Source organism: Vipera ursinii (assembly GCF_947247035.1).
Source record: "Vipera ursinii genome assembly, chromosome: Z".
Taxonomy (NCBI): Eukaryota; Metazoa; Chordata; class Lepidosauria; order Squamata; family Viperidae; genus Vipera; species Vipera ursinii.
The window spans coordinates 39,176,483-39,204,212 of record NC_139517.1 but is presented as its reverse complement, the minus strand read 5'-3'; the positions used below and the strand labels follow the sequence as shown (position 1 = coordinate 39,204,212).

At 42.9% G+C, this 27,730-nt stretch overlaps 2 protein-coding genes across 8 annotated transcripts in view; one reads left to right on the top strand and one right to left on the bottom strand.

Annotated features, from left to right (window-relative positions):
• SLC25A39 (solute carrier family 25 member 39) overlaps positions 1 to 1,862 on the bottom strand; it is a 38,518-nt gene extending 36,656 nt beyond the window's left edge. For 2 of the 7 annotated variants that reach the window (XM_083378251.1, XM_083378255.1), the window contains exon 1: positions 1,640 to 1,862. Coding sequence is in view for 2 of the 7 variants with exons in the window: in XM_083378250.1 (XP_083234376.1) it covers positions 219 to 233 (15 nt within the window). In the remaining 5 variants the exon portion in view is untranslated. Of the gene's footprint in view, positions 1 to 218; positions 327 to 1,299; positions 1,596 to 1,639 lie in introns of those variants that run through there. The other 5 variants (XM_083378250.1, XM_083378254.1, XM_083378253.1 and 2 more) reach the window with 4 other exon arrangements.
• A 14,952-nt stretch (positions 1,863 to 16,814) lies between these two features.
• LOC310650143 (zinc finger BED domain-containing protein 5-like) lies at positions 16,815 to 20,986 on the top strand (the record flags this gene model as incomplete). Its single annotated transcript, XM_083378979.1, has 2 exons — positions 16,815 to 18,525; positions 20,976 to 20,986. 2 exons carry the CDS (start codon positions 16,815 to 16,817, stop codon positions 20,984 to 20,986), a joined length of 1,722 nt encoding a protein of 573 aa, XP_083235105.1.
• Between the last annotated feature and the right edge of the window lie 6,744 nt (positions 20,987 to 27,730).

Sequence of the window (27,730 nt, the reverse complement as noted above, 5' to 3'; positions counted from 1 at the left end):
ACATTTCATTCTTGGCTATAAAAGCCAAGGTCATACACCAATACCAATCATAGAACAGGAATGTAGTCAGATGCTCTTCCCAATTCTAGACACTTATATCTTAATTTTTACTTTGTGCATCACATACATATATTTCTTAGATGATATACTGCTCCTCTTTTCTTTTGCATCAGAATAGGTGTGGCAAATATACTGTAAGTCAGACCTGTCAAACTCACGACATCATGTGACATCACATGACGTATCGGAGCTTTTTCGCCATTGTCGGCAATGGGGTGGGCGCAGTTTCTTCATGATGCGTCCAGCCCGTGGGCCGGCAGTTTGACATCCCTGCTATAAGTTTTCTTTTGCTAGCTGGTCTCCTCCAGACTGGTTAACCTACAACTTCACCACATGTGGAGGGTATTGGTTGATAAAGTGAATTTAATTATGACCACTTCATGCTCATAAGTGTTTGCCTTCATGCAAAGGATACTGGCTATTTTTAAGCATGAATAACAGAGTTGGAAGGGACCTTGGAGTTCTTTTAGTCCAACCCCCTTCACAAGCAGGAAACCCTACCATAACAAACAAAGAAAAGACAAAGAAAAGACCGTTTTAAAAACCTGCATTACATAGATAGCCAATGCAATGATTTTACTGGAGAGAAATCCACTTGAGTATCATCAATGAAGTATCACATAAGTATATTAATTGCCTTGCAGGGAGAGCCAGCCAACCTAGAGATAAGAAGAAATTTCTTGACAGAATATTTGATCAGTGGAAAGGCTTCCCTTCAGAAGTTGTGGGTGCTCCATCACTTTCAAGAAGAGATTGGACAACCATTTGTCTGAAATTATCTAGTCTCCTGCTTGAATAGGGGGTTGGACTAGAAGACCTCCATGGTCCCTTTCCAACTCTTTTTATTCTATTATTCTGCTGTATCCTGAATTTTGCTTCAGCATCTACTTTTACAAAGGTGGTGGTGGGGAAATCCTTCTTATTTTTTTAGGGGGGGAAGGATCCAAAACTGCTAAGGAGACTAATAGAAAAAGCAATGCTCTTTCTTTACCATTTGTAACCTAGCATCATTCCCAATAATTTTCCTAATTTCAGACAAAATTCTGAGAACACTTTGAGAGGATATTCAATTGGGGGAAATTGCTTTAGATAGGGTATAATTTACCTTTTTTTTAGAAGATATGAGACCTAAAAGACATGCACCTACTGCTTAGGCTAAGCTATTGGTTACTGTTGCATCATACCATCTTGCATACAAGTTCAAGAATGGCTATTAATTGTAACTGTTCAATTAATTACTTCGGGTTAGTAGCAGCATATCCTGAATTCCAGGTGCTGGAGATGAACACTGAAGGTAGGTTGTTACCTTTTACACCTCACTTGCACACTTCCCGAAGGCATTTATCACCCTAGAAAACTGGATTTAGAACCCTGTGGTGTAATCCAAAAGGGTTCTTCTCCGATCCCCAGGACAGGAGCACGGCAAGTATTCTACCCCAATATAAACTACACACAGTGCCCCCCGCCCAATCTTCACGTTTCGGTCTTGCCTCGGACGATCTCCGCTCAAGGCCCGGTGACAGGTTTCTTCGCGCTCAAGGCCCTTGACCCGCCTGCGTGCGCCCCCCCCCCACCTCACCTCCTCACTCTAGCCATAAGCACACTTGCTACTTCTGCTCCCGATGCATCCATAAATACATTCACGAGGGGAGGCGTCCGGATTTCTCGAGACACACGCTAGCACGAGCGCAGTCACCCGAATGTCCGGGATTGGAGAAAAAGCGTCGTCGTCATCGAGAAGCGCGCGCGGCCGCCGGAGAGACCTGCGCAGCGTTTCTCCTGGCAGACTCTTGGGAAAGGCAGCCTGCGGTTTCCTGATTGGTCAGGTGAAAGGCGGGCGCATTGGGCCAAGAGCACCAGTGAGGCTCATGCCTTTGCTCAAGCGCAGGCGCGCGCAATTCTTTTTAATTCTTATTTTTTTTTTGCTTGCGTCGGCGGGGAAGAACTCATTTTGTAAGCGTTGATCGTAAGGCGTGGTTTCTTGCGGGGAGATGTTTGACTTCCTACCATCACTGAAGAACTAGCCTGCGATCTTTTCTTTTTAATTACGCACACATATGTATACGTGTAATATATGCGTGTGTGAAATAAAAATGTATTGTTTTTATATTTGTAAGTGTTTCAATAGTTCTGATATTTTTTGACTATTGGTTGCACACCACCAAGAATGAGTTCAGTGAAATGGCAGCTGACATAACTGTTAAATAAATCTAGGGCTTAAGAGTTGGTGATTGGCCCAAAATCATCCAATTGGTTTATTGGGCTGTAGACTGTTGATTCCCCATGAAACCAGTTTCGGTAGAAACTGATATTACACAAACACTGATTGAGGCAGAGTCCTGACTGAAATCTACATTGGTTAATAAAGCAAAGATGGTTTCACAACAAGCCCTCCTTGAAGGGGTCCCATTTGGATCAATATTATGGAGATTATGGTTGAATGGCTTTCAGTCTTTTTGATGTAATCCATGTTAACAAAAATTGTCATTTGTGAATTTCTTACTAGATTTTTATCCCATCATTATTTTTAAAAACCTAGTATTTATTCATGTTCAGTCCCACAAGCACTTAACTGTTGGGGAAATATTTATGACTTAGAAAAAAAACTAGTACATGAGGCAGTATATTCAGTGTGTGTCGGGGAGAAAATTGCCAATCACAAGAGGCCCATAAAAACCAAGGTAATGCTGGCTTCATTAAAAATTTTTCTCTGTTCTGAATTGATGATTACTTTGTCATCAATTTAGTACAGACTTAGGGAATTCCTTGATTCAGACCCAGACCCTTCCCATTCAGCAGGGGTGTCAAACTGCCAGTCCACGGGCTGGATGCATCATTGCAAAAGTGCACCCACCCCATTGCCGGCAATGGCAAAAAAGTTGTGATATGACATGACACATCATGTGATGTTGCAAGTTTGACACCCCTGCCATATAGTCACCTTACCACACCGCTACATTGGTGCTGTATTCTGCTATATGTCTCCCTTTGATAGATGAGCTGTTCTGAGTTGGCTCAGTTGTGATAAACAGCAATTCTGAAGCAGAACCAGAGAGGAGTAAAGAATATGCAGCTGGAATTCTTATTTTGTCCTTCCTTGCAGCTGTTGGGTTGTACCCTGTCACTGCAGAGGTTTGGCTAGGAAAAGATGTGGGGCTTTAAACCTCAGCAGAAGAAAAGATGTTATGAGAGTTCTGCAACTCTTTCTCACAAACTTCAAGGTTTTACTCTAATACAAACCAAGAATGCTGCTGGAAGTTAGATGGTTACTGGATGATCATTTTTGTGCTTTCCCTTTGATAGAGTTCTGATTGGCTCACAAAATGTTGCTAAGTGAGACAGTTGTTAAGTGAATTTTGCCCCATTTATGACCTTTCTTGCTACAGTTATTAACTGAATCATAGCAGTTGTTAAATTAGTAACACAATTGTTAAGTGAATCTGGCTTCTCCATTGATTTTTCTTGTCAGAAGGTTCCAAAGATGACTACATGATCCTGAGACATGCAATCATCAAAAATATGAACCAGTTATCAAGTATCCATGGGGATGTTGCAAAAATTGTGTGAAAAATGTTCATGTCACTTTTTTCAGTATTGTAACTTTGAATGGCCACTAAATAAATAGTTTTAAGTCGAGGACTACCTGTATTTTGAGACAGTGATGAGAATGTGATGACTGCACCCACGCATGCACGCAAGCACGCACACACACACACGCACACATGGTGGTGGTGGTGTAGTAACCAAGAGTTGGTCAAGCCAGTCAGACGTATAAAAAGGAAAATATCTTGTGCGGGAGGGTTAATGGGAGTCTAAGATGGCATATAGTCCTAGTGAAAGAGTATCATTGCTTCTTTATAAACTGTGGTGAAATAGACTGAAGAGTTAAATATCTGTTTCAGATTGGCAGCAAGGTAAGGAGATCCAATTATTCTATCCTCTCTCATCTTAAAACATGGCTGATGCAGGGGATACTGTAATTTGGGTTTGACGTGTGCATCAGCCTAAATATGTTCATACTGGGCAACTCAGTGGTGATTGTTTTGTTCCTGGCTGAGTTCCTGGCTGAGTTCCAAGGGGCCACTACACTAGTCCATGTGACTGGCATTAACAACACTTTCCTGTTGACTTGTGATTGAGCACCAGGCAGGTAAATTCGATAAGCCACCCAAACCTGTTTCTTAAGTTGTGCTTATGTTTACCTTGGACAGTTTTTGCAGAAACATTCAGGCTAGTAAATGTGCTTCCTATTTTTGTTTCATTATTGAGAATATTTGGTGACAGTTGTCAACCCCCAGACCTTGCCCCTGAACTCCTCTTTACTCAACCACAGTTTTGAATTAAATGGGGCTGTTCTTTCCTTCTGGACTAAGTTTGCAGTGGAAAAAAACTCATTTGTCCTGAAATGAAGCTAGTTGTTTGACTGGCTCAACAAGCTGTTGCTGCTGCTGCTGCTGCTGGTTTTGGAGGGGTGTGTATCCCGGATGAAAGCAGCTATGCTTACAGCCAGCTCAAATTTTAACCACATTATTCAAAACAAAATCAGACACTCTTATTCAAAAGATATGGTTGCCTTTGCCACCATTTGTACTGCGTAGAGGATGTTGGAACTGAGTTATCACTGGGTAATCTAGTGTAACCTGGTGTTTTTTTTATAAGGGGATAGAAGAGGAAGAAGTGACATTGAAGAAGTGATATTTCTTTGTCAAAGAATACCTGGCATATAAGAAGAAGGTCCTAGTTTGCACATCAAACTTCTTCACTGTCTTTGGAGCTTTTCTACAAGCAATTTCAGGAACTGGTCCTCTGGAGGAAAGTCACTCCGTTTCATAATAGTGTGGATTCAGAAGGCACAGCAACTGATGAATGTAGATTGACCACCTTTCTTTTTACTCAGATAACTGGTCTGTTCATCAATGGTGAACCTGTTATGAGAGAAATGTTCAATAAAAATCACACGGGTATTCCAGAAATGGCAGCTAAATAACTTTACCAGTTGACTCTAAATTGCTTCAAATTTTTACACAATCAGACAGGCTAGAGATTAAATAAATAAATATTTTAAAGAATTTGAGTGATTATTTTAATAAAACCTAACAAATAACTACAAGGAGGGATATTTGAATACCTCAAAAATCTAAACTGCTTCTCCCAACACAACCATGCATTGAAGCAAATTGGGTTTGCACATGAAATAGGTAAATTAAATTGATTGAACATGATTTGGAAATGCACATACCTCTCTATAGAAGGCCTCACAGCTGATGATGCATACCTTAGCAGAGCAAAAGCCATGAGGTCAAAGGAACTGCCTGCAGAGCTCAGAGACAGGAGTATTGCAAAGGACAGATCTAGGGAAGGCTACAATAAAATTTTGCTGCACTGAAGGTTCCTAAGAGCACAATGGCCTCCATAATTCTCAAATGGAAGACGTTTGGCACAACCAAGAGCTGGTCGCCTGGTTAAACTGAACAATCTGGGGAGAAGGGCCTTAGTAAGAAAGGTGATTAAGAACCTGATGAGCTTCAGGGATCCTGTGTGGAGATGGGACAATCATCACTGCAGCCTTCCACCAATCCAGGCTTTATGGCAGACTGGCTAGACAGAAGCCTCAGTGCAAAACACATGAAAGCTCACTTGCAGTTGGAAAAAAAAATACCTGAAAGATTCTCAGACTGTGAGAAACAAGATTTTCTGGTCTGATGAAACTAAGATGGAACTATTTGGCCTCAATTCTAAACATTATATCTAGAGCAGGCATGTCAAACTCGTGATGTCATATGACATCACGCAACGTATTGTAACTTTTTCCCCATTGCCAGCAATGGAGTAGGCATAGTTTCAGCATGATGCATCTGGCCTGCGGGCTGGCATTTGACATGCCTGGTCTAGAGGAAACCAGGCACCGCTCATCACCTGCCTAATACCATCCCAACAGTGAAGCATGAGGGCCAAGAGAGGAAAATTCATAGAATGCATATAGTAGTTAAACTGTGGAAACTGCTGCCACTTTGAATGGTTTTAAAAAAGGACTGGACAAATTCATGTATAGTATAATTAGGTTATCAATGTTTACTCTTACTGAGGGTTGTGTATTTTTTTCTGAATACCTTAAACAGTGAGCGCTGGGATGTGAATGTGGAGGGAGAACTATTGCCCACATCTCCAGGCTTATTAGCTTCCCAAAGGCATCCAGCATTGTAAATGCAGAATGCTGCTCCAGATGGGACTATCACTTGATGCAACAGAACCATTATGTTTTTAAATAGTCTATACAAATATCTTAACATAAGGAAAGCCACAGCTTTGCCATTTTAATGACTTACATACACATTCCTTTCTCCACCTCAATTCTTCCTTCAATCTAACCCAGCATCTTTCAGCCTGAAAACTTTAAGACATGTGGACTTCAGTTCTCACAAAGCCTGGAGGACTGTGGAAGCTAAAGTCCCCACCTCTTAAGGTTGCCAACACTGAGAAACGTTGGTATAAATTCACAGATTCTAATACTCCAATAAAGGATAGTGTAAATAAAAACTAATGTAAAAGAAAGGCAAAGAAACAATACATTCCCTTATGGGACATCCCAGTCACCCCATTCTTTTGAATTAGCTCTTTCTTTAGCAAGTGTACTTTTTTTTTACTTCTCTCAAACTCCTAAATAGGAGCTCTAGTCTTCTGTCTGAAATAGCCTCAATCTTTTAATTCTTTTCACAAAAGTCTGCTCTTCCATTAATTGTTAACTTTTCCCATGCCTCTTTGCTCTATACATTGTATAGTGCTCAACTTATGACCATTTGCTTATGACCTACCTGAAAAAAGGGGACTCACAACCCGGATCTGAAGCTCTGATGATTTTACCCTTCACAGTTATGTGACTGCAGTTTGAGCACACAGCAGGAGGGCCACATTTATGACCATTTGCAGCATTCTATGGTCTCATCATGTTTTATGATGGTTTTGTGAAAACCAACACTTACTTCCAGTTTTCACAAAAATCATGTCACAGTGAACAATGGGTTCACTTAACAAACATTGTAAAATCAGATGAGTCATGTGACCATCCATTTTATGACCGTTACAACTTACAGCAATAATGGGCTGGCTCCATTATGGTTGTAATTTGAGTACCATCTTACTATGCTTTGGATCCTTGATACAGGTTTTGGGGAAGAATAATTATACAATAGATGGTTTGTTTTATTTGGCTTAACATGTGAATACAAATAAACCCAACTACAATGGCTCATAAATCTTGTCTTATGGCTTAACTTGATGTGTAAAATCATCAGTTGTAGCTTATTAAACAAATAATGGCTTACCAATATGTTTGCACCCAGTCAAATGTAGAAGCAAATGTTGTAGTTAGTGTAAAAAGCTTCTCTGTTGCCTGTTTTCAGTCTCTTCAATCATCCAGGCCCCTATTATTGAGCATTAATAGAAAAGAATTGCTGAGAAAATCTTGTTACACACATAAAATGCTGAGGCAAGAACCTGGACAATTACTCCCTTAAAGCATTATTCTGAGATTCTTAATTTTTGTTTTTCCTTAATATTACCCTAGAGCTCATCCAACCCAGGAGGATTATAAAAACATCAATTGTGAGGTTAGTTGTCTAGCTGGCTGCTATGGTGACAGGGGCCTTACTAATACCTTAGGCAGACAATCTGTCAGACTCATTGTGGAACCTTAAGGGAGTCACTTAACCCATTGTTTGTCCATCTGTACAATGGGGAGAGTGTATTTTTTTCCTGGACATCAAGGCAGGGCTGTGTTTTATAATGAACAGGTCCTTCTGCTAAACTGAAAGCCATAGGGATGAATGCTTTTGCCTACAGATAATAACAACCAGGTATTACATATCTACAAAGTGGAACCCAACTTGCCTGCAGATTGACAATTACCCAAAGTGCTTTGTGAGAGTTTCCTGCAAACTAAACAAAGGGGAGGTGAATTATAGGCCCGTCTTGAAAGAAAATTGTACCTCAAGAGAGTTTAAATGATATATCCACGGAAAAATTATCAGAATAACCTTTTGTAAGGTAAGCCAAGCTCCTTCAAACTGAGCTTATCCCTGCTGACTTTATGGAGATGCCCATTTTCATGGTTTGTTTTTCAATGTTAGTGCTTGTTTGTTTTCAAATACTGTTTTTCAGTCTAGTTTATGGCTTTGGTAATCCTGACAATCTTCCACCTAAATGTTTACCAGCCTTAGTACTGTTTAGCTTTGGGGTTCAAACAAATAAATTGGAATAATATTGGTATGCATGCATAGTTGTTCAACCATGCAAATAGCTACCAAAAAGCAAATGCTAATTAATTCATAATACCTTCTTTTTTGTCCTCAGAGAAGCATTAAAGGGGTTATTGCAGTGGTAGTGTTCAGCCGTTCGCACTACTTCGGCAAAACTGGTAGCTAATTTTTTGTTGCCCAGGCCCAGAACTGGCTTCTGGAAGCGTCATCCACACAGAGAATCAGTTGTTCACATATTTGAATCCCACCACTGGGTGTTTCTCAATCTTGGTAGCTTTAAGTTGGGTGGACTTCAATTATTTTGTTGATCTGGACTTTATTGACATGTACATGTGAATATGGTGTATTTGCCAAGTATAGCATATCAATATATAAAATGTTGCTAGTAAAGTATTCATAGAAAAGTATAATATTAAAGGAGCAGTTAAGGAAAAAATAGAATTTACAAATATATATTTTGGAATTGTAAGTTTAGCAGTGATCAGCCATATTTGTTTCATATATTAAGATTGCCTTATGAAGTACTTGCATATTGTTCATAATATCACAACCGCTCTACTGTGCCTGATAAATATTTGCTGCTGAAAAAACATAAATGGTGAAAAAAAGATGATCAATGTTTTTCTTGCAGCTGATGAAATAAAATAATATTCCACTTATCATTCAAGAAAGGTAATTTTAAGGTCTATGCCTAAAGCTTTCATTTAACTGAAATTGTTACTTTTGGGTTCTCAACAAGCATAGGGATGTTAGTTCTATCTAAGTGATGAGAAATATCTATTGAAAGGAGAAATTGACCTATTTTTTATTTACAGCTGCTGAAATATAAACATTCTATGGTGGATTATAAACAAAATAAACCCCATGAAATTCAAAAGAAAATACAACGATATCCTCAAATATATTATAGAATGCATAGGGAGTAGAATCTAAACTATATCAATACAGCCATTTCATGCATGGAATTAGAATTATCTTATAAAATACTATGGGCTTACAATCCTAGAATGCTAAGATAAGGAAGAATCAATCAATCAATTTATTATTACAGCCAAAGGCCAACACATAAATTGAACATTCAAATAAAACAAAACTAAACAGTACCAACACAAGAAAACATAGCAATATATCACAATTAATGATCTAATCAATGGGTGACCAAGGTCTGCCTAGTTTTACAAACAGTATAACAAAAACTAGCTAGCTTCAGAAAAACTGAATCATACTGATCTGACAATAAAAATACATTGAGAGAAGTCTAATGCTGAATAAAAACATGTAATAAAATTAATTATAAAAGATTATTAAAAGATCTAAAATGATTATTTATGTTTCTGGAGAATCCCCAATGCTGCTGCACAGAATCTACCACCTGCGCCGTGATCACTGCCTGCTCATCCTTAAGCAGCCACTGGAGATAAATACTTTCCGAACGACCAGGATACCTAACAATTATGGGGAGGATATGGTTTTTCTGAATAGATCTATAGAAGGAACTTTGAAGGAGTATGTGTCCAATGGTCTCCACCTCTCCTGAACAACAGGAGCAGAGTCTTTCAGCCAATGGTGTCTTTTTTTACTTGCTGTACAGGACAGCCGATGGAAATGCATGGCACCGTGCAAGCGAGAATGCTTTCCGGTGGTTTACTACCAACTGACTAAGATAGCTGGCAGGTGTAACCACGTATCTAATAAAGTCTGGAGCCAGAACAGCGGAGCTATACCTAAGTCCGTTTATCTCTCGATGTCCTCTACCGTTTGACGCAAGGTTTGTTTTGCTTGGTCATAGTCCAATTTGAGAATTGAGGCTGACGAGAAGCCTAGTTTGGCAAGGTTGGACTTGACTGCCTTATCCATGAAGAGGAGAATTTATCTTGAAGAATTAATGGAGCAAGGCCTTGCGGAAAGTAATTATGCTTTAACCAGATGTTTCAGGAAGCTATACAGATTCTTGCTTTGACTTTTATCAATCCTGTCTTCGTAAGAAAGGGGACCAGATGATTTGGTAATTTTACCAGGGACCCACAGATTCCCATGTCCATAGTTTCTGGCCCAAACCCAATCGCCCATTTGCAGCCCCCTTGGGGGTTTTGGTCGAGAGGCTTCTGCTGCCACTCTATCTGGATGCAACCTGTCCAGTTTAGTGATCAGTCACCTCCCCCAACGAAGTTCTGCAGGACTTTTGCCTGTAGCAGTGCAGGGCATAGAATGCTGGCAAAGTAAAAAATCTGCCAGTCTGTGATGCCAGTCCCCTGTTACTATGTGTTTAAGTGATTCCTTTGTGGTCCTCACCATATGTTCAGCTTGACCATTAGAGGATGGATGAAAAGGGGCAGATGTTGCGTGTCTGATGAGATTTGCTCTTAGGAAGGCCTGAAATTCAGCAGCAGTGAATTGGGCCCCATTGTCTGAAACTAAGACATCTGGCAACCCATGTGTGGCAAAGAGTTTTCTCAGCACCTGGATGGTCCTAGCAGTAGTCATGTTAGCAACAGGGATTACTTCAAGCCATTTGGAGTGGCTGTCTACCACTATGAGGAAGAGCTGTCCCTGAAAGGGCCCAGCGTAGTCTATGTGAATTCCAGATGAGGGAGTATGCGTTTCCTCCCACCTGTGAACTGGGGCGTGTGGTATTTCAGGCCTTGATTGCTGGCATGTATAACATCCATGTACCTGTGCCTCAATGGCCTTGTCTAGGCCTGGCCACCAAAGGTAGCTTCTTGCTAAAGCTTTCATTCTGACAATGCCTGGATGGCCTTCATGTAGTGACCATAATACTCTATCTCTCAGTGAAGTGGGGATTATGACCCATAAGGGAACCCTTGTGAGCTGATAGCTCATGTCTTCTAACAAAGTAACTCTGGAAATCAGAACCTGGGCTTTTATCTAACCACCCTGTGTGCACCCATGAAAGCACTCTACTAAGTGTTTTATCAGTAGCTGTTTCTGCAGCTATGTCCCCAGCATGGAGGGGAAATTCTGGCAGGACCTGAATGGACAGAATTCTGGCTGCAGGGGCCGGGTCTGGTTCCGTTAGTGGCAGTGGGAGTCTGCTCAGGCCATCAGCATGGCCCATTTCTTTGCTGGGTTTGTAAACCAGCTTGAATGTTTACGCAGAAAGGAAAATAGACCATCTCAACATTCTTGGGGAAAGTATGTGGGGAGTTTGTTTGTCTGTTGTGAAGAGTCCCAGCAGTGGTTTGTGGTCTGTGAAGATCGTGAAGTCCCTGCCATATAAATAGTCATGGAATTTTTTAATTCCAGCTACAATAGCTAAGGCCTCTTTGTCAATTTGAGCATAGTTATGCTCAGCAGAGTACAGTGTCCTTGAATAAAATGCAATAGGGACTTGTGTTCCATTCTTTTCTAAATGACTCAAGACTGCTCCCACCCCATAAGGAGATGCATCACATGCTAAACAGACTGGTTTAGATTCCCTAAAATGAGTTACAGTAGATTTAACTGACAATAGTGCCTTTAAGTCCTGGAAACTTTTCTCGTGAATGCTTGTCCATTTCCATGGAGCTTTTTTATCTAAGAGCCTATGAAGAGGCTGAGCCAATGCAGCCTTGTTAGGCAGAAATGCATGGTAGAAGTTGAGGAGACCCAAAAATGCTTGTAAGCTCTCCTTTGGATTTAGGATTAGGAGCCAATTGAATGGCCTTCACCTTGGATTCAGCAGGGTGAATGCCATTAGCATCAATTTGAAATCCCAGAAATTCAGTTGAAGAAACCCCAATACTACATTTACTCTTTTTTAATTTGAGGCCTGCTTCACGCAGCCTCTGTAGGACAGCCCTGAGCCTGCTGGCTAACACCTCTGTAGATTCTCCAGCAATAAGTACATCATCAAAACAAGGGCAAACACCCTGAATGCCTTTAAGTGTGCGTTCCATGATTCCCTGGAAAATGCCTGGAGCAACACTAACCCCAAACTGTAAACGCTTCACTTTGAAAGCCCCCTGTGAGTCACGATCTTCTGAGCAGTGGCTGTGGCCTCATCAACCGGCAATTGCTGATAGGCCTGTGCCAAATCTAATTTAGCGAAAACAGTGCCCCTTGCAAAGAAGCTAAAATGTGATTCAGCACTGGGACAGGGTAAGTATGTTGTTTAAGGGCTTTGTTAATTGTACATTATAATCTGCACATATTCTAATTTCTCCATTGGCCTTAAGTGGTGTAACTATAGGAGTTTCCCACTCCCTACCATCAACTGGTTGTAAAACGCCCTGTTCTACAAGCTTGTCTATTTCTGAGTCAATTTTATGTTTGAGGGCAAAAGGGACCCTTTGAGGCTTAACCCTAATGGGGACAATGTTGGGATCTAGCTTGAATGAGATAGGCAGGCCTGTGTATGTTCCTAGGGCTGAATCAAAAACGTCTGCAAAGTCCTCGCAAACTGACAATAGATTTGCAGCTTGTGTCCGGTTGATACCGGTTACTTGAATGCCTAAAGCATCAAACCAGTCGAGTCCTAATAGACTCGTTCTCTGGCCCCCTACTACTATGACATCCAGGTGCCCATAAAACCCTTTAAATTTTACGGCCAAGGTGGCTTCCCCCTTAACTTTGACTTGAGCATTTTGAAAATCAGTTAAAATTATGTTGGAGGGCCTTAGCTTGGCCCATTTCCTACTGCAACTGCACACAAAGTTAAAAGTATCCAGGGAAATAATAGAGACAGCAGAGCCTGTGTCCAACTCCATTTTACAGGGGATGCCTTGTAGCTCTACCTGCAGTTTGAGTTGGTTTGAGGGGGCGTCGGGCCCTGGTGCGGCATATACTTCTACGGCTTTTACAAAACCCCACACTAAACAGTCCCTGGGCCCCGGTACTTCTCCTGGTCAGATCTTCCGACTGGTGTTTTGGTGGCTGGTCCCTCTGGCAAGCTCTGCAAACCACTGCGATGTGGTCTGTTTTGCCGCAGGCCCTGCATGTGGCTGACTGGAATCTGCAATCAGCACGTTGGTGGCTGCTGCCACAACCTTTACATCTCAGTAAGAGAACTGCCTTGTAAAGATTCTCTTGCTGCTGCGGTGCTGTGCGTCAGGTTGCTTGTGAAGCTTGTTGACTTCTTCCTCCGAAGATTCCTCCGAGCGTTTGGCATCCTCATGGTGGACTGTTTCTTTGTGTTTCATCGTTTTGGTGGGCTGGACTGTTTGGACTGCACCCCCGGTGGCTTCGTCTGCCATGACTTCATCTTGGGCTTCAATGAAAGTTAAATTCGGTCTGGCAAAAAGTCTTTGCTGGAGCGTTCAGTTCTGTAGGCCGCAGACGAGCCGGTCTTGCAGTCGCTCTTCAACGTCCGAAAATTTATACAGGTGTGCGGCCTGCCTCAAAGCCGCGATGTATTCTGACGCTGTCTCACCGGGCTGCTGCATTCGCTGTTCAAAAGTGTAACGCCAAGCAATCACTGACATCTTCGGCTGGAAATGCTCTCCTAGCTTCTTCTTAAACTCAGCGTAGGAGACTGACTCCAGCAGCGTCGGGGCGAAGAGATTTTCGGCCAGGTTGAATGTGGCTGGGCCGCACACACAGAGCAGCGTGGCGGCCTTCTGTCCATCTTCTGCAACCTGTTGCCCGGAGGTAATTTTCTACCTGGGACAAGTAGGATGACCATCCCTCTGGGTGCTTGACGTCGAATTCGTGCAGCCTTCCAACCTTCAGTATACTTCCGGTCTTCTCGGCTGGTTCCTGCGTTTTCAGATCCTACTTCTCCAAGGCCCAGGGACTGAATCCACTGAGCACGTGGTTGCTAGTGTGGCTGGCTAGCCAACTGAAGGGGGGAGGAAATGCCTTTTCCCGCCAGGCGTGTGCTGCCTCTCCCCTAATGAACTTCAGCTCTTACAGAGAAGCAGTATCCCACCTTTGTTGCCAATGTTGTGTAGTGAGTTCTTCGTGCAGGAAAGGAGATGAGGCAAGTGAGTTCAGCAAAACTCATTGTTTATTGCTTGCACGATCTGAACTGAGGAACAGGCTGCAGCCTGCAGCAATTTATAGCCTGGCCCCTAGGTGGCAGCCAATAGGTTTAAAGCAACCCATTGCCGCCTAGGGACAGCCAATAGCAGCACTGGAGACAGGGAGTCTGAGTTGCTGGAGAGCTGTTAGCTGCTCCAGCTTACCACGTGGTGTTACAAATGACCCCAATACATAACATATGCAATAAATCTCTTTTTAAAATATATGCTTTTTATTGTTGGCCTAACAAAATGCAAAGGGGAAAAACCTTTCTATTAACACATTCTACTCTTCCCTTCCTTCTTTTCCCCAACCACTGTTCTCAATGTATGCTTTACATTAACATTTGAAGATTTTTACTAGTATCTTTTTATTTTATTATTTTCATTAATTGCGTACATTTTTTCCTAAATGTGTATTCTAAATGTCTAAATTTGCCCTGTTGTATAATGTATAGTATACATGGGAGCCATTCTCACTTATGTTTGGTTAGACTTTTATTATGGATACAAACTTCAAATTTAGCATTGCTGTATATTTTGTGTTTATTTGAAATAATAAATTTTTAGTACAAGATTTTTACATAAGTTTAAAAATAACACAATAATAAAGGAAAAGAAAAAGAAAATAAAAGAAAAAGAAGATAATAAAAGAGAATGAAAAAGAAAAGATATCTTAGGAAATGACATCCAATCTTATCAGTAGCAGTTACAAAATAATAATTGGTATTTCTACCCTCCCAAGTTGCATATCATTATTCTCCTGTTTCCACAAACAGATATTTTTTAATTAATGAATCCCTAAATCCCCAATTCATTTTTATCCCTTTTTAGCAAAAAAAGTCCATAAGGGATTCTGGTCTTTTGTATAAGTAATTGTAGTTCTCTCCTTAAGCAAGTCAGTTTAACCATTTCTGCAAAGTCAGGTATTTTCACAACCTTTTCCTCCAATATAGGTAGAATGTTTCTTTATTCTTCCATCTGTACATATAACAGCTTTACTGCAGTTACCATATCCTTTGCTGCATATTCTTCAGTTTTGATCCCCTAACCCAGTGTTCTGGCTGGCTGAGCCCTGAGGAGGCTGTTGCCTGTTGCATGGCCTCGGCTGGGCACCGGGAGTTCCCGGTGCCGTAACAACTTGCAAAGGCCGCAGGAGATGTTGGTGTGCCAGTCCGGGTCCGCCGGGCCTGACCCGCGACGGCGGCAACGTTTCTGAGGCCGCCGAATATGAGTCGGGCGGCGGGGAACCTGGACCTAAAGTGGCCGGGCCGTTCCGAGCGATGGGGCGCCTGGGGCCTGCAGCGGAGTGCCTGGGAACGCCTTCTGAGCCCGTTCGGCATTTTTACCGAACGGGCTGAGCTAGACGGGAGGGTGAGTTCTGGCTGGCTGAGCCCTGAGGAGGCTGTTGCCTGTTGCACGGCCTCGGCTGGGCACCGGGAGTTCCCGGTGCCGTAACAACTTGCAGAGGCCGCGGGAGATGTTGGTGTGCCGGTCCGGGTCCACCGGGCCTGACCCGCGACGGCGGCAACGTTTCTGAGGCCGCCGAATATGAGTCGGGCGGCGGGGAACCTGGACCTAAAGTAGCCGGGCCGTTCCGAGCGACGGGGCGCCTGGGGCCTGCGGCGGAGTGCCTGGGAATGCCTTCTGAGCCCGTTCGGCATTTTTACTGGGCGCCAAGGCGCCGGGACCCATGGCAGCTGGAATGCTTCGGCGAGGCTTTTCGGCCTATGAGGACTAGGGCCCGCTCGAGGTGCTACCCGGGTGGCGAGACGCCTAGGGCCTGTGGCGGCCAGGACGATCTTCTCATGGCCATTTGTGACCCGGGCGGAGGGGCGCTTGGTCTGGGATGGCCGAGTGCTCAATCTGACAGTTGGTTGGTAGACTTTCCCCTCCGGTGGAAGTTCCGCGGGGGTGGAGACATGCCAACCAAGGGGCCATTTTATTCTTTTTTATTTTATTTTATTCTTTCCATTCTATTGATGATCTTCTGCGGGCACTTTGCTTGCCCTGAGAGATTCCCCCCTCTCCCAGGTGTGGCCCTCTGGTTTGTGCCGCAGATTCCTTAATGACGGATCCTGGGATCCCGAGAGGTGGCATGGCACAAAGAGGCTTAGGGATTTTTTATGTAAACTTTTTAATGGGTTAGGGAGGGGGGAGGGATGTAAGTTCCAGCAGAAAGTTGGGGGGACTGTGCTGGATCTTTCCCAATCCAGGTTGGTAAATGGTCGCCGCGGTGGGGGGGAAGGTTCTGGGGCCCGAGGGGATGGGGTGGGGACATTAAATAAATAGCTCCGGTGTCACTGTTACAGTTACACTAACAGGAGGAGGACAGGAGGAGACATCGCAGTAGTAGATCGCCGATGAGCAGAAGAGCGCCAGTGGATCTGGATTTGGAGGAAACATGAGCAGAAGAGCAGAAGAGCGCTGACTGATGCATCTGGATGGAGACATGCGCAGAAGAGTGCTGAGTGTGATGGACAGCGGCTATCTGGAGGAGACAAGTGCAGTAAGTACTGAGTGACAGTGAGATACTGCAGTGATGGATAAGTTTTTGAAAAGGAAAGAACTGGACTCTGAACAAAATTTGGAGCCAGATGAGAGCCCAAGTATGAGTGGGGATCAAAAGAAAGCAAAGATGGTTAGCTCAAGGCAATATAGCGAAAGCTATATTTCATTTAGATTTACTTTCACCGGAGATGCAAACAAACCAACTCCACTGTGCGTGGTGTGTGGTGAAAAGCTAGCTAACAGTGCTATAGTCCCAAGCAAACTTAAACGCCATCTCCAAACGAAACACCCTTCGCTTCAAAACAAGAATGCGGACTATTTTGTTCGCCTGCGTGAAAACATGGAGAAACAGGCAACTTTCATGAGAAAAACCACAAAGGTAAATGAAAGAGCTCTTAAAGCTAGCTATCAAGTTGCTGAACTTATAGCCAAGTCAAAAAAGTCGCACACTGTGGCAGAGACATTAAGACTTCCCGCCTGCAAAGCTATTGTAGAGGAGATGCTCGGACCTGAAGCAGCTAAGGAAATAGCCAAAGTCCCTCTCTCAGACAACACAATTTCCAGACGTATTAATGACATGTCTGCAGACATCGAAAGTGTGGTTTTGGAAAAGATCCGTATCAGTGAGAAATTTGCATTGCAACTTGACGAGTCTACTGATATCAGTGGACATGCTCAACTCTTGGCCAATGTGCGTTTTGTTGATGGTGATGCAATTAGAGAAAACTACTTTTTTTGCAAGGCATTGCCAGAAAAAACAACAGGAGAAGAAATTTTTCGGGTCACATCAGAATACCTTGAACAAGGAGGACTTAAGTGGGAAAACTGCACAAGTGTCTGCACCGATGGAGCTGCAGCCATGGTCGGGCGCAACAAAGGCTTTGTAAGCAGAGTGAAGGAAAGAAATCCAGATGTGATTGTTACGCATTGTTTTTTACACCGTGAGGCCCTCGTAGCCAAGACTTTACCAGCAGACCTAGTTCATGTGTTGGATGATGTTGTGCGCATGGTAAACTTTGTAAAGTCAGGACCCGTGAAAAGTCGCATATTTGCAGCTTTGTGTGAGGAGATGGGAGCGAAGAATAAAACCTTGCTGTTTCATACGGAGGTCCGGTGGTTGTCGCGTGGCAAGGTCTTGGTTCGTGTGTATGAGCTGCGGGAGGAACTTAAAGTGTTTCTGACAAATGAGAGGTCAGATTACGCAAAGCTGCTTGCAAGTGATGAGTGGTGTGCAAGGCTGGCATACCTGGCAGATATATTTCATCATCTGAATGAACTGAACACACGAATGCAAGGCCGAAATGAAAACCTGCTTACAAGTACAGATAAAATAAATGGATTCCGTTCAAAGGTGCAACTCTGGCATCAACACGGGGAAAGGGGCAATCTTGAAATGTTCACACTCACCAAGCAATGGCAAGGTGTTCACACTGCTGCACTGTGTGAGATAATAGTTAAACATTTAAAAATTCTCGAGGAGAAGTTGTCATTTTATTTCTCTTCAGTCTCCACTGAATGCCTTGACTGGGTTAGGGACCCTTATAGCTCAGCATCAGTTGGTGGAAAGGACATGACTTTACAGGAGCAGGAGGAACTGACTGAACTGAGACAAAATCGTGGTTTCAAGCTAAGATTTGCTGATCTACCTTTGGACAGTTTTTGGTTGTATACTGCCAAGGAGTTCCCCCTTCTGGCAAACAAAGCTATTTTGACATTGCTCCCATTTTCCACTACATATCTGTGTGAGATGAGCTTTTCAAGCATGATTGCTATAAAAACTAAATACAGAGGGAGACTGAGAGCTGTTGACGAAGAGCTACGTGTGTGTCTTTCTTCGATTCCAGCCAAAATATCAGCTTTGTGTTCAGCCAAACAGGCCCAGGTTGCACACTGAATAAAGTATTTTATAATTTTTCATATTTCTGTTTTTACTATTTCATAATAAAGTAATTATAACATACTTTCTTTGTGTTTATTTGATTCCTATTCAAAAGAATTACTTTATATATAGTCAATATAGGCACAGAGTTAAATTTTTTAACATTCAAATAAATACTAAGAGCCAGAATGCGTGAGTGATTCAATCACTGTGCATGATCCTGAACCCACACCCCTGCCAATTTGAGAACACAAAAAATTTGCAGTAGGGAAGCAGAACTTATTCCTTCTTTCATCTGCCATTTGTCTTCCACAACTAAACCCCAAGCAGCTTTTCTCAAATTGATTCAAAGAAGATATGAGCAGGGAAGCTAAAACAAGCACATATATGGTGGGAATGATGAAAGAAAGAGAATGAGAGCCCTACTTTCAGCTCTGACCTCACTCACTCCTCACTTCTGCTTTGCCACAATGTGAAAGAGAGAGAGAGAGGAGGGGAGGAAGGAAGGAAGGAAAAAAAGCAGGAAGAAAAATTAAAAAGAAATGCAAGTAGCTTCCAGATTCCACAACAAGTAGAAAGCAAGAAATTGAGAGAGGGAGGGAAAGAAAGTGGGAGAGAGAAAGGAAGGAAAGAAAGGAAGAAAGATAGAAAGAAAGAAAGAGAAAAGAAAGAGAAAGAAAGAAAGAGAAAAGAAAGAAGGAAAGAAAGAAAGAGAAAGAAAAATAAATGAAGGAGAAAAATGCAGAAAGAAAAATTAAAAAGAAATGCAAGTAGCTTCCAATTTCCACAACAAGTAGAAAGCAAGAAATTGAGAGAGGGAGGGAAAGAAAGTGGGAGAGAGAAAGGAAGGAAGGAAGATAAAGAAAAGAGAGGGAGGGAAGAGAGGGAAGGAAGAAAGAAAAGAAGAGAAAAAAGAAAATACAGAAAGATAAATTAAAAAGAAATGCAAGCTTTCCTTTTCCTTCACAGCAAAAACAAACAAAAGCCCCAAAATAAAATAAAATAAAGAGAATAATAATAATAATAATAATAATAATAATAATAATAATAACAATAATAATAATAATAATAATAATAATAATAATAATAATTTGGAAGGGACCTTGGAGGTCATCTAGTCCAACCCCTTGAGAACGCAGGCCATTCTCAACTTACGACCATTCGTGTAGCGACCGTGGGGAGGCCCAACGGTGAGGAAAACGGTGGAGTGCCTCATGATTTTTTTCATGAAACAAGTGTGCCTTTGCCCAAAAAAGGTTGAAAAACACTGCCCTAACCAGATATTGTTGACAAAATTCCTCTTTTCTAATGTTCTTACAACTGACGGCAAATATCTTAATAGTGGTACCCTAAGAGAATAACAAAGGTGGAAGGGATCTTGGAGGTCTTCAGCTCTCTCAATGTGCTTAAGCATCACATATAATAAAATGTTCCTTTTTATGGCATTTCCAAGATTTATTGTTAAATGATTTGTCTATCTTGATCATTACTCATAGAATTATACACCATCTGCAAAACTGTACATGATTTCTTCCAAATTATAAATAGCAGCAAATGTTTTTGATTTTCCCGTAGCTCTTCCCATTGATGTACTGTGATTATTTCTTTGAACTTTTGCTTTTCTGCTTCAATTCTTAACTTGTTCCATCTCTGTACTGTACAATTTAAAATACATTTTAAGAGATGATCTTGGCTCTGTATTGTTTTAAATTCTTTCATCCAAAGTCTACTCATTCCTGAAATCACTTTTTATTCTTCCAGCAATTTGTAAGTATATCAATTATAGCAAATGCTTAGCTTTATTAAGCAATTTTTGCTGGGTCTTTAGTTAGTTTCCTGAGTCAGTTAATCAAACCTCTCTCAAACTTCCTTCCTCTTTAGCAGCCTTATTTTTTTTTTTAATTCCATTTATATCCCGCCCTTCTCCGAAGACTCAGGGCGGCTTACAAGCTTAGCAGTAAGAGAGGAAAACAAACTTTTTTGTTTGCTACCATTTTAAAATGATTGAAAGTAAGGAACTCTTGGTGATTTACTGAAAATTTTCCAAAATTTTCTGATTTCACATGATATCCATTAAAAATGACATGGTACAGGTCTAGTGTTATTTTTTTTATAAATACTTAACTATAATTTATATTCTTGTTTTAAATTAAATTAAATTATTTGGGCATAATTTATTTGCTCCCTGAAGTTGTGTGTGTGGGGGTATGTGTTAACCTAAAGTTAATTTCTTCTTTGGTCCTCCATAGAAATGGGAGTATAAAGTAATTAGAAAACAAATATTCTCTTTACTGCTCTTTTTTTTTTTTGCAGGGATGAAATAAGGATATCAAAATGGAAATAAAAACAAAACCAGTGCTGGCTAGGCATTTGCAAAGACACTAGCAGTCTGTAGTGTTGCCATTGCAGACATTTTCTCATAGGCCAGCTTCATACATCACTCTGAACATACTTCATTCTGGTTTAAAATGGTATATGAATCCAGACAATTATGCTTTAATTGTTATTCATTTCTTTGAAGTTGGAAGAATGTGGCATTGTTATAACGGTGTCAGGCTGACACAAAGGTTAAGATTCTAATTGGATCATTTAGTTAACTATGAGACTTTGGACCAGTTGTAGTCTCTCAGCCTAGCCATTTTTATAGGATTGTTCTTGAGAGGTTAGAAAGGTGACATCGCTAGTACCCTGTTGAGCTTCTACAGCAGCGGTTCCCAAACTTTTCTATACCTCATACCCCTAGAACGCTTCTGATATATTCTCGCACTCCTTACAAAAGTTCAAAATATTGGCAACAAATTATGCATATATGCTATAATTTTGAAACTTCTAAACCCAAGTTTTCGTACCCCCTTGAATATCGTCTCGCACCCCCAGGGGGTGTGAGAACCTGCAGTTTGGAACCCCTGTTCTAGAGAAAGAGTTTCCAAACCCGGGCCTTGTATCGATACTGGGCTGTGGCATTTTAAGAACTGGGCTACACAGATGGAGGAGAGCAACATCCAAGTGAGCAAAAACCCCAGCTCCACCTCAGATCATCACGCATTAGATTCTCATAGGAGCTCTACTGAAAGGGGTTTGTGCTCCTATAACAGTGGTGGCGAACCTATGGCACACATGCCACTGCTGCCAGCAGCTTGCGCAGGTCCATTGGGCTGCCACCCAGAGCGGCAGCCCCACCCAGCATAAAGGAGAAGAAGTGGCCGGCTAGCAAGCCCAAGTAGAGATGGTAGAGCACGCCTCTGGCTAGGATTGCGTGCCTCTCCCCCATCTTTGCTGGGCCTCCTGCCCACCGCCCCACCCAGCAAAGGCCCCCTGGATTTCCCCTAACCCTGCCTGACCCCCACAGGCGTGCCCCCCATGAGCGACATCGAGGTGGCCATGCCCACCCCAGCCATGCCTACCCAGTCTGCTGTGACAACCGCAGCCACACCCACCCAGTGGGCCACACCCCCATGCTCCCCCTAAGGGTACCACAATGCTTATGCAGCCCTGGCACTTTGTGATAAATAAGTGGGTTTTGGGTTGTGGTTTGGGCACTCGGTCTCTAAAAGGTTCACCATCGCTGTCCTATTAGAATCTAATGTGTGATGATCTGAAGTGGAACTGAGGCGGTGATGCCTATCTGGGGAGCAGCTGCAAATACAGATGAAGCTTATTGCGCATGCAAGGGATCTAGGTTGGTGCTCCTCCTCCCCCCTCCCCCCGAGTCCATGGAAAAATTGTGTGCCAAGAAAACAGTCTCTGACGCCAAAAACGTTGGGGATTGCTATTCTAGAAGCAAGATATATTATCAAATATTTATTTTATTCATATTAGCTGTTCAATTTGTGGATTTGGATTTACTTCTATTGCTGTAATAATAATAGTAATGTTTACTCCAAAGATGTGATTACCTTTAACAAAGAATTCATCTGAACCAACAAGACAAACACTTTTAAAATTTAAAAATGCAAATAAACTAGTATTCAGTGATAATAGTTATTCTTATTTCTGAGCAATCGGGCATTTCTTCTTATTTAAATGTAATTGTGTATTGTAATGTGTGGTTGCATAGTCAGCTAGATGTTAAGACTAGATTTGGCATTTTTATCCACCTATTGAGTCCTTTCCAAGGATAGGGAGATGTGATTTCATGGTGGTTTGATAAAGAAATTGTCACATTATATAAATTGTTCCAAGTAAAGTTGCCTTTTGATGGTGATTATGTTAATGCCAATGGTGTTCAAGTGGTGCTCCAGATGTTTTGAGATTGCATCCAGAACCTATTACTATGGGTACTATATTTGCTTTCTTTTCTTACAGTCATTCTACTTCTATTTTAAGGTCCTTGTATTCCTCCTGTTCTTCTATTCTGCTGTCTCCAGGAACTGCAACATTTACTACCTAGACTTTTTTGTATTTCCTATTGACAATTAAGTTTCGAGTGTTATGTGGCAGGTGTTTGTATTGTAATATTTTTATTCCATTTACCCTGTGAGCAGGCTGGCTAAGAGGGAACTAGTCCAAAGTCACCCAGCCAGTTTTCATGCCAAAGGGATACCTAGAATTCACCATGTCCTGGATTCTTAGGTTTTCACCTTCACCACTACATAAATTGGCTTTTATATAAAATGCATGACACAATATTATTAACTTCTGGAGAATTCTTATATATGTTAATCCTATCAAAGGGCTAAAAAAAATGGCAAGACGCTTCTCTTTTAATTGTCAGAGAATCAGTAACAAGACCAAACAGGTCTTTGAGGGAATGATTCAGTATGGCAAAGGCTTGAGTGTGGCAACATTCAAAGCTTCTATAGCAAAATGAAATAGCTGTTCTTCTTCCCACTATTTGCAAGTCTTGGAAGGAGAACAAGGCAATTTAAAATGCTTTATTGAGACAAGCTGAAAGATTCAGATAGGATTGCAAATTCCCTCAGGTAGACAATTACGACTATATGAAAGAATAATATTTACCTCTATTATTTCAAATTATTAAAATGAGTCAAATGAGTCAAAGAGTGGTACAAAAATGTATTTTTTTCGGCTGAGTATTCTTCTCTGCTATATTTAAACTTTCTTCCCTGTTTAGGGGATTTTGATTTTAAATTTGTATTTCACATAATCTCAAAAGCTCTGCACAGTTGAAAGTGTGTCATAGCACAATGAATATGCTTGACGACACTATTGATCCATAGCCTGATCAAGAGATCAGGGCATTTTAGGCACCAAGGAGCCTTCCTTTCTCCAACTGTGGCACCCTTCCTCTTTCTACATAGCAGCCTACTCAATACAGGCATCTGATGGTGGGATAGGCCATCCTGGCCATAGCATGGTATCCCTGCACTAACTAGTAAGTGGCAAGCCTCTCCCAGACTAGGAAAGCTGGCTTGCCTCATCAGGAGTGCCATCTGCATGAAGATGTCATTGCCGTACTTTATTCCCTGGAGGTAACTATGGTGTCTGACCCTGTACTTTGTTCTCCTATCTCTGTCTCTTTGTCATGAAAGGCAATAATGCACATATTTTTGCCAAAAATGGGATGATTATTACTTGGTAAAGACAGACTTTTACGGCATGCTCCCTTCTGTAGAGATGAGGACTGTATTTTACATCCTGTTGGTTTCTCAGCCACTTTAAAATAGGTTATGTTGAACCTGTTTGATATTATGAGTCCTGCATGCTTCCTATTCTGTGTCAGAACCTATGACGCTTCATAGAATGGTTGCACTGAATAAAGCCTGAGAACAGGTAGCTGGAGGGAATGTGTGACATAGCCAAGGTAAAATCCAAAAGGACAAAGTGGTTAGTTTAGAACAGGGGTGTCAAACTCAATTTCATGGAGGGCTGCATCAGCATTGCGGTTGCCCTCAAGGGGCCGGGCGAGTATGGCCAGGGTGGGCGTGGCCTACTGAGTGGGCGTGGCTAGTGTGCGTATGGCCTACTGGGTGGGCATGGCCAGCTCTACATTGTTCGCATCAAGGGTGCCTATGGGGGCCTGGGCAGGAGTGGGACAGATCTGAGGGTCTCTGGCAGAAGGAGGGTCTCTGGGCCAGAGCCAAGGCAGTGGGGGCCGTTCCCTCACTGTTTCCAGGATGGCTTCGGGGGCCGCATGAAACCACTTTGCGGGCTGCATCTGGCCCCCGGGCCTTGTGTTTGACATGTCTGGTTTAGAAGGATCTGCAATGATTTAGCCTGCCAATATTTTCTGATATTAACATATTTGTAAAGAAAAACAGAGATACCTTTGAAGAAAATATGTTGCAATCATTATAAAAATATACATTAAGCCCAGGGAAACAGCAAGGAATGAAGAATAAATTTCAGACTGGCCCACTTTAATTTTTTTTAGGTATAAGAGGGAGGAAAAGAGAATGAATTGTCTTTACAAAGACAGACGCGAGACCGTAGGCAAAGATTCAAAAGTTTATTCGGTTCAGCTCCTGGCAGCTGACTGTCAAAACACTCCGGGTTTATATAGGGAACTGTCAAACAACACGACCAATCAGGTAACAGTATTTCCCCGCCGTTCAGAGAACGGCCAATCAACAAACAGTACTTTGACAGCTCGGCGGCTGTCAGGGAATTCCTCTCAGCTGAGCGCTTAGCTCAGTTCGGAGGACCGAGTTGTAGACTGCGGATTTGACAGTTCCGGGAACTGTCAAATCTGACGCGTGCGCGTTGGCCCCTGGCCGCCCTCTTGACAGCTGTCAACGGGAATGGCGGCCGGCCGGGCGGTGCGCGTGCGTCGTTGCTTCGGGCGGCCATTTGACAGCTGTCAACTGTCAAATGTCTGCCGGCCCGGCTTTTTACTTGCGGCTTGGAAACTCCCGGTTTCCAGATATGATTCACCCCCTTTCCCCCCCCCCTGAACAGGTATGTTATGCATAACAACAATTGAACGTTTTAAAACAGTATGGTTAACAGATTTTTTGACAGATGGAGGGTTTCCCTTCCATTCAAAGTCCGCGAGGTATGCGGGGGGTCTTCTGGCTCGGCTGGACCGTCGGGGACAGAGGGTGCTTCCTTCGGGTTGCGTAGCCGGAGGAGTTGTTTCTAGATGGGGCTCGGCTGGTGGTTGTGGGTCCTGGGGAGGGAAGAATTCATCAGGTCCGGGGGTGTCGGCTGGCGTAGGCTCACCCAGAGTTGGTTGTAGAGGGGGGTTGGGAAGTGACCTAGGTCGGAGCTGATCTGTGTGCCTGCGTTGCGTGAGTCCTGTCCCAGTGTCCACTGAGTATGATAATGGTCCTGTTTGGTCCAGGATAACCCCCTGAACCCACTTATCCCTTCCCCCATAATCTCGGGACCAAACATTTTGTCCTTTGGAGAATGTTTTTGGCTGGGTGTTTGGTGTCATTTCAGCTGCCGGTCTGTCGGGGTGGAGTCTGTCGAGCCGTGTCACCAGGCGGCGGCCCCATCGTAGTTCGGCTGGGCTTTTGCCGGTGGAGGTGCAGGGGGTAGAATGGTGGGCTAAGAGAAATTGTGTCAAGCGATGGTGCCAGTTCCACGTGATGATTCTTTTGAGGGCGTCTTTGGTGGTCCTCACCATAACCTCCGCAAGGCCGTTGGACGATGGGTGGAAGGGAGCCGATGTCGAGTGCCTAATACAATTGCTCCTCGTGAAGATCTGAAAGTCATGAGAAGCGAATTGAGGGCCGTTGTCTGATATAATAACGTCGGGGAGACCGTGTGTGGCGAAGATTCCCCTGAGGGCTTGGATGGTTGCTGCAGAGGTTGTGCTGTGAACCGGGAGAACCTCCAGCCACTTGGAATAACTGTCTACAACTATGAGGAAGACCTGCCCTTGGAAAGGTCCGGCATAATCAATGTGGATGCGGGACCAGGGGTTTTTTTGTGAGTTCCCATTTGTGAATTGGGGCTCTGGGTTGGAGTGGGCGGGATTCTTGGCACAAATAGCAACCTGCGATGTGTTTTTCTATGTCTTGGTCTATTCCCGGCCACCAGACGTAGCTGCGGGCCAGGGCTTTTGTTTTTACGATGCCTGGGTGGCCCTCGTGTAAAGTGTGCAATACTTTTGGTCTGTGTTTGAGTGGTACGATTACCCTGCACCCCCAGAGCAAACATCCCAAGTGTGACGTTAACTCATTTTGCCTAGAGAAATACGGCTGAAATTCTGTGCCTGGACAGGAGGTTTGCCAGCCAGTGTGTACCCATGCTAACACTCTGCTAAGTGTTTTGTCTTGGGAAGTTGCGGCAGCAATATCATTCGCTGTCAGTGGGCATTCTTGGAGTTCTTGAATAGCTAGGATGTTGCTTGCTGGGGCCGGGTCTGGTTCTGTGTGGGGTAGGGGCAATCTGCTGAGGCCGTCAGCGTGACACATTTGGTGTCCTGGCTTGTATATTAGCTGGTAGGAATATGCTGCGAGGAATGTTGTCCAGCGCAACATCCTGGGCGATAAGATTTGGGGGGTTTGACGGTCCCAGGTGAATAGTCCTAACAGAGGCTTGTGATCTGTGTAGATCACAAAGGGGCGGCCATAAAGGTAATCGTGAAATTTTTTTATTCCCGCCACAATTGCCAAGGCTTCCTTATCTATCTGGGCATAGTTTCTTTCCGTTTTGGAAAGAGTTCTGGAATAATATGCCACCGGGGCTTGGGTGCCGTTGCTGTCTAAATGGCTTAAAACTGCTCCAATCCCGTATGGGGATGCGTCGCAGGCTAGGCAGAGAGGTTTGTCTTCTTTATAGTGGGAAATAGTGGCGTTGCTGGAAAGCATTTGTTTGAGTGTTTTAAAACTGTTTTCATGGGCTGTTGTCCACTGCCAGGCTGCCCCTTTATCGAGCAGCCTGTGGAGGGGTTCTGCGATCGTTGCCTTCCCTGGCAGGAAGGCATGATAAAAATTTAAAAGTCCAAGGAAAGCTTGGAGCTCGGTTTTATTTTTTGGGGTAGGGGCGGCTTTGATAGCAAGGACTTTTGAGTTCGTGGGGTGGATTCCTTGCGAGTCAATTTTGTAGCCTAAGAAATCTGCAGATGGGACGCCTATGGAACATTTTTCACGTTTGAGTTTTAGCCCCGCTTTCCTAAATCTCAATAATACTTCTTGTAGCCTGTCTGCTAAGTTGTT